At 37.7% G+C, this 7,538-nt stretch overlaps 1 protein-coding gene across 1 annotated transcript; it reads left to right on the forward strand.

Moving 5' to 3' along the window:
• Positions 1-521: 521 nt before the first annotated feature.
• LOC132192285 (uncharacterized) lies at positions 522-6,372 on the forward strand. The gene is made up of 2 exons (XM_059607570.1): positions 522-1,984; positions 4,942-6,372. Exons 1-2 carry the CDS (start codon positions 548-550, stop codon positions 5,947-5,949), a joined length of 2,445 nt encoding a protein of 814 aa, XP_059463553.1. The 5' UTR covers positions 522-547; the 3' UTR covers positions 5,950-6,372.
• Positions 6,373-7,538: the final 1,166 nt, after the last annotated feature.

The following is a 7,538-nucleotide window of genomic DNA, read 5'->3' on the forward strand; positions in this document are numbered from 1 at the left end:
TATTAATTTTTTTATTTAAGAAAAAATGAAAAATTTTAAATTCCATAACCGGATTTTTTTATTTTTTTAAAAAAATTAATTTTTTAGTGTTTTCTTTAATTTTTAATTTTTATTTTAAGGGTATTTTCGTCATTGGAAGACATTGATAAATTTTGGTAGTTTAGGAGGGACATTGTTAATTGAGTGATAATTTGAGGGGGTATATGAACTTTACCCAAAAATTTTATTTTGTAGTCAATTTTTTTATTTAAATAAAAAAATAATGTAATACAAAAAATATGAATGTTAGAAAATTATATATATATATATATATATATATATATATATATATAAAACTAGCGCTTGTGCTGCTGCAAGCTAATTGCCAAACAAGGCCTAAACTACACAGTTTTCGATAGACTTTACTGAACTGGACCCCAATTCAAACCAATCACTCATAATAATAGTGGAAGTGGATTTTCTGTCCTGTTTTCTGTACACCATCATAATTGGAAAATAATTACCGGTATCATCTTCTTCTGAAGGGGGGAAAAAACCAGAGGGAGATATGGAGATCAATCATTTCAGTCACGAGCACCCGTTGAGCCTCATTCAAAGTGAGAAGAAAATCAGAAGAGAGTACAGGGAGAACATTAGATGCGAAGGGTGCGAGAAATTGTGCACCTTTCCGCTCTATGCTTGTGCGGAATGCTCGTTCTATCTGCACAAGTCATGCGCAGAGTTGCCGGAAGAGTTCCAAAATCCCTTTCACTCACATCCTCTCACGCTAGTCTTTGATGTGGATATATCATTTGCCTGCCAGGCTTGTTTCAAAGGATGCAATGGGATCCACTTCCACTGCGAGGTATGCAATATTGACCTGGATGTCGATTGTGCTCTTCTAAAGCCCACTGTAGAAGAAGGGTCTAAGCAACTACAACACTTCACCCACTTCCATCCATTGGCACTCGTTGACAAAGTTACTCGTCGTGTCAAGTGCCTTGTATGTGGGGAACATTGCTTGGGTCCTTGCTATGGCTGTGAACCTTGCGGCATCTTTCTTCACCAACCATGTGCTGAATTCGAGTACCCACCAGAGATCCCGCACCATATTCATCCATGCCCTCTCGCCCTGCAAACTCGAGTACATTCCTTTCGCTGCCGAGCCTGTGACACTTGTATGCTGGGCATTTGTTATCATTGTGAGTTGTGTAAATTCTCCATTGATGTTGAATGTGCTCTATTGAGGCGCATTGTGTCCGAAGACCAAACGCAGATTAAACATTTTAGCCATCGGCATCCCCTTTTCCGTAGGAAATTAGATGACCGTGACAAATTAATTAATTGCTTTGCATGTGGAAAAGACTGCTCAGGACGACCAATCTATGTTTGCAGCCAATCGGAATTTGCACTCCATGAATTCTGTGCTTCGGTTGAGCCGAAGATCTATAACCTCCTTCACCCACAACACCCTCTAGCCCTTGTGGTGAGAACAACTGAGGAATATACAACCCAAGAAGGATTTCGATGCAATGTGTGCTTTGACGGCTGCAATGACTTAACCTACCGATGTGCACCGTGTAACTTTAACTTGCATTATCATGAATGCTCTATACTATTTCCCACAATAAAATATGAAGGTCACAGACACCTTCTCTTATATGTGGAGAAGATAGGCCCTGGAGGTAAGTGCAACGCCTGTGACGGCCACTGTGATTCTTCGCTACTCCGTTGCCCTCAGTGCAATTTCAATCTCCATCTTCGTTGTTCTCCATTACCATATACCATCAAACACAACTGTCATATAGATTCTCTCATCCTCGAAGAATCCCCCGCTGAAGACGAAATAGATTCTCTCATCCTCAAAGAATTCCCCGTTGAAGACGATTCAGATGAGGAATTCTACTGCAATGTTTGTGAGGAGAAAAGAGAGGAGCGACGACATCCCATTTATTATTGCGCAGATTGTCCATTTGTAGCTGAGGTCTCATGTGTGATCTCTGAGGTATGCTCATCTTTAGCCTCTTTACTGAAGCATTCAAAAACTGTAAGCATCCTTATGTCATTCCACATACACTAACGTAATTATTAGATATGCATAAATATGCAACATCAAGAACATAAGAAACGAAAAGAAAAAAAGGTAAATATAACCTAATGCACCAATGTTTCTTAACAAATTTTGGACAATGAGCTAATTTTTAGTTATTTAAAATAATTAATTTCTCTAATTCATATATAATTAGCTAATTATAATTCATTTAGCCGCAACATCAAGTACAATCCCCAATCTTAGAATCCGTCGATGGTCAAGTACAGTCTGTACAGACGCTAACTATCAGGTCTAGTCCACCGATTGTGAAACCTATGGAATCCTTTGTTGATGGTGATGCTTTTTTTGAATGACAAGCAGAGTTGGATAGAAAGCTAGCGCTTAGAGATGAACCATTTGTCGAGTGTAATTTTTTGGGTTTGGGTGGCTTTGAGACATATAAGGATTCATCAGGACTAGGTAGTTATGACAACAAGATGGGTCAGTCTAGTAAGGAAAAAGCAACCAGAGTACATGCTAGGGTGGTGTGTAGGTGGTAAAGATTCTCGTAATCTGGATGGGTTTGATGTGTGTAGTGCAGATAAAGTTGGTGTGGCAGGTTCAAAATTGACACTATAGACCGGGGAGGAGCCCCTTGTGTGCGAGCCCCTGAGCTGTTGCTCTTGTATGGCTTGGCTTCTAGTTGAAGGTGAAGGATATTCGACATGTTGTTGGGCTTTCTTGTGAAGGTTTTGAAGGGCAATTTATGGTGTTGTTCACAACCATTGAAGCGAGTCAAAAATCAGGAGAGGTGGATTTCCAATTCCAAACTAGCCTTTGGAAGTAATAGAGAATTGAAAAGATTATCTTGCTCAATCAATTATGACTCTACGGGTGGATGCTCAAGTCGTAGCAGAGTTCAGGGGAGGGGGTACATCGGTTCATTCAAGTAGCCTAAAATATTATCATGGAACATAAGAGGATTGAACGAGGGAGAGACGAGCCTTAGAATCAGAAATTTACATAGAAAGTGGCAGGCAGATGTTATGTCTTCAGGAGACCAAAATGGAGATCATGTCCTATAGTATTATGTGTAGTTTATGGGGGTGTGGTCATGTAAATTTGTGTTGTTTAGACTCCAGGGGGCATCTGGTGGTCTTTTTCTCATGTGGAATAGGAGAGTGGTGCAGGAAAATCGATGGGTGTGGGTGAGCTCTCAGTGAGCATTTCTTTAAAAAAAATGTCAAGAATCAATCCGCTTCGGCGTTTGTGGGTGTTTATGGTCAAAATGTTGTGTGATAGAAGGTTTTTAGGGATGAACTGTCTGATTTGCTAAGTTGGGAAAAGGGGTGGGGGTGTGAATCGGATGTCAAACTTAGAAAAAGATTTTCTGAAGCCTGTATTTGTTCGGCTATGTTGGAGGTTTTGTGTGTGTGTGTTTTTTTTTTTAATTTCATTTCTGAGGGGCTTATGGACATTCCCTTTGTGGGCAGCTCTTTTACATGGTCTAGCAATAGGGAGCCTCCCTCCTACTATAGAATTGATAGATTCCTAGTATTCCCACAGTAGGAATCCCAGTACCATGATTTGCTCAAGAAGAGCCTACCTAGACTTTTGATCGGATCATTTCCTACTCTTTTCAGAGCTAAAAAGATGCTTCAAGTTTGAGAATATGTGGCTAAAATTAATGGGCTTTGTAGATAGGGTGAAATTGTGGTGGTCCTCTTACCACCTTTAGGGTTCTCTGAGTTAAATCATAGCTCGTTAACAAAAGGTTTGAAGAACTGATTTTATAGCTTGGAATGAGGTATTTCGCAATATAGAAAAAAAAAAAAAAAAAAAAACCTTCTTTTGGCTGATTTACGGGCCCAGCCTTGGAGGTTTGGAGGAACAGAGAGGCTTAGTTGATGAGGAAGGCCACAATGATTAATGAATTGGAGAAATGGAACATCAGTTGGCTGCTTGGAATTAACTTTATTTATAGGGTTAGTAACTTTTTTGATACTTGGGTTTTAATGTTTTTTCCCCCCCCCCTAGATTTAAAAAAAAAAAAATTTAGTATCTCAGATTTTGCAAAAGACCGAATCACCACCTCCGTTAATTTCCGTCCATCCCAATTAACGGCAGGGGGTGGCCGGCCACCCCCAAGGGCCAAAATGGGGTGGCCGAAACTACCCCCAAGGCCCTTGGTGGTGGCTGAGCCACCCCTAGAAAGGAAGCCACCCCCTGCATCGCCTCTGGGGGTGGCAGAACCACTCCCAAGGCCAAAGGAATGGATAGAAATTAACGGAGGTGGTGATTCAGTATTTTTCAAAATGTGAGGTACTAGATTTGTCTTTTTTAAAACCTAGGGGAGAAAAAATAAAAACATTAAAACCTAGGTACCAAAAAAGTTATTAACCCTTATTTATGTAAGGGTGATTGGTTGACTCTATTTAAAAGTATGCTTTCCAATCTACCTATGTATTACTTGTCATTGTTCCCTATTCCAATGAGCATGGCTAATAGACTTGAGAGCCTTCAAATGGATTTTTTACGGGGTGGCGTTGGGGATGAGGTCAAATTCCATTTAGTGAACTGGACAAGGATTTGCACTCCGATAAACTCAGGTAGATCTCTTTGCCTATTGAAGAGTGCCAGTTGGTACTGTTCAGCTTGATGAAGTTTGGAAGATGGTAACGCCTTGCCTTATGTGGCCTTATGTGGTGTTAACGACTGAAGTTTTAAGGACCGTGAAAAGACTTTATGGAGTGTCGCATCTTATTCCCTCTAGGTACTACAACCCAAAAGACCATTCCGCATACCTAACTAAACTTTCACCCCCCCTCAAAACAAAAAATTAACTTCCATTGTGGCATCTTCCGAATCTACCTTTTACCCTTGCTTCATGTTCTTTGCTTGATATGGAGAAATATTGTTGCTTTGATCAGGTTGTACGGTGGCTAAAGGGAGAATATGGGGATGTGGATTTGAAGACGCCTGAAGGAAAATTTGCTGGAAAGGTCATTAGCAAAAGGCAGGAGGTGGATAAGATATGTAAAACAGAAGCAGCACAAGCAATCCCAATATGGAGAAAGCCAGAAGTAGAAAAAGTGGAGGTTAAGCATCATTTATCACTCTCAGATCATCTACTTAATTTTTTCAGTCAGATATGCCAAAAGGAAGAGGCACAAGCAATCAAAACCTCGGGTCATAGATCAAGGCCTTTCACTGAAGAGGAGAAACAAGAATTGGAACATATTTTATTGACTAGAGAAGTGGAAACGAGTAGCGCTGGAAAGATATCGTTTGATGTGCAGGATAGCTTAGATATTTCCATCTATTGGGACAAGGAATATAAAGAGCTTTTGCAAAAGCTTGATTCCAGCCAAGCTAAGGATTATATGGAATTTTGGGAAGAAAAGGAGGAGCTTGTTAAAGTTAGGGATTACTTGGTGCCTGAGAGCTTGGTCCCTATCCTGGAAAGTTTGTTTGCCAAATATGGGGATGTCAGTGATGATACCCAATCTCCTAGGGTAAAGATGTTTCTGTTTGTCATATTATGTCGGACTATAGACAGCATGTGCAAAACCAAGGTTTTGGACATCTCAGAAGGTCAATTAATCAATTGGTGGAAGTACTTGAAAGCCTTGCAATCTGCGGGGTTCAAAATTCAGTTTGCTTTGGATCGTTTGCATAGAGTTGTGCGTGCTTACATTGGACTCCAGCTTCAAGAACGAGTAACCAAAAACCGTTCATATCTTGATGAAGAAATTAGTAAGAAATCTGAAGAAGTCGAGAACCTTGAGAAAACGTTGGATGCTCTTAAGGTCAGACGAAAGCAGATATCTGAAGAATCTGTGAGAAAGTCAAGCTCAGCTGGGGAGTGCTTGAGAGAGGCCACCAAATTGAAGTGGAGGAAAGCTGGTGAGTGCCTACAGCCAAATAAGCTCAGGTAGAAATTTCTGTAGAAGATTTTCTTCTCTATGTTTTTCCCCCTTTCTTTTTAAGATCCTTAAATTTAAGCATTTTCTCAGTGGTCACATTATATGAAAGTAATTAATTGTGTTGGTGTTAAGTGAACCACAACTTTGACAATGCCGAAGATTGTATGTCAATTACCACTAAAATCTGTATCTTGTAGGTGAACACTTAAAAGAAGCTGCTGTGTTTTCCATTGTACATCCCTATCACCTTCATTATTATGCAAAGGAAATGGCATAGTTGTAGTTTACTAGTTTATTGAATTTGCATACAAAAAACTGAAGTAGGGTGAGAACAAAATGTAATCTCAGACATGTTTGTTGATGTTACATTGTCTTGAATATCTTGGCCTCCTTCTAGGATTTGGGATCAAATGCCAAATGCATCAAGGATTGAGAGTATAAGAGATAGAGGACCCTGCCTCTAATTTTATGGCCATATTGATATGCCCCATAAGGTTCCAATTAATAGACAAAAAAGGAACAAGTTGATTATATTTGAGTAAAGTTACATACTATATCTCTTCTTATTGAGTTGATACGGTAGTATCCAACAACTCTTAAATTTTATTTATTATTAATTTTTTTTAACAAGGGCGGATAGAGTTGGATAGAATGAAAGTTTAGTATATAGTATTACTCGTTTTACTTCGATTTTTCTTCACTATTTCTTCTTGAGTAATGTTATTTATTACACTATTATTTCACTACTATTTTACTATGTTGATGTGAAATTGTTAATGTACTATTATTATTATTATTATTATTATTATTATTTTAACGAGGAATGATCAAAGAAAGAATTGGCAATATCAGCACAATACAATAAAATAGTAGTGCATTATAAACATTAGTGTTTCTTCTTCTCCATATCAACTGCGATAATGTCTCCTTAAATTATCAAAAAATTGACAATATCACATTCAAGGTCAATAAAAAGACAAAAAATGATTATAATTTTTTTTAAAAGAAGACAAAAAATGCCCCAATAAAATTGAAAAAAAAAATTAATTAATTTTTTTTATTTAAGAAAAAATGAAAAATTTTAAATTCCATACCCGGATTTTTTTTATTTTTTTAAATTATTTTTTAGTTTTTTCTTTAATTTTTAATTTTTATTTTAAGGGTACTTTCGTCATTGGAAGACATTGACAAATTTTGGTAGTTTAGGAAGGACATTGTCACAATTAAAAGTTTAAGAAAACATTATTAATTGAGTGATAATTTGAGGGGGTATATGACCTTTACCCAAAAATTTTATTTTGTAGTCAATTTTTTTTATTTAAATAAAAAATAATAATGTTAGAAAATTATATATATATATATATATATAAAACTAGCGCTTGTGCTGCTGCAAGCTAATTGCCAAACAAGGCCTAAATTATACAGTTTTCGACAGACTTTACTAAATTGGACCCCAATTCAAACCAATCACTCATAATAATAGTGGAAGTGGATTTTTCTGTCCAGTTTTATGTACGAGTGCGTCTTCTGTGTGGACGTTGCACAAAATTCAATTTTGTGCAACCCACACAATGAAAGACACCTTAGCATGTTGAAAATTA

The sequence above is a fragment of the Corylus avellana genome, chromosome ca9, assembly GCF_901000735.1.
Source record: "Corylus avellana chromosome ca9, CavTom2PMs-1.0".
Classification (NCBI taxonomy): domain Eukaryota; kingdom Viridiplantae; phylum Streptophyta; class Magnoliopsida; order Fagales; family Betulaceae; genus Corylus; species Corylus avellana.

What these genes read in the sequence shown, in the direction of transcription:
- LOC132192285 (XM_059607570.1), top strand. Translation starts at nt 548, where the DNA reads ATGGAGATCAATCATTTCAGTCACGAGCACCCGTTGAGCCTCATTCAA. An exon ending in TCTCATGTGTGATCTCTGAG is followed by an intron (nt 1,985 to 4,941) that starts GTATGCTCATCT and finishes TGCTTTGATCAG; the next exon opens with GTTGTACGGTGGCTAAAGGG.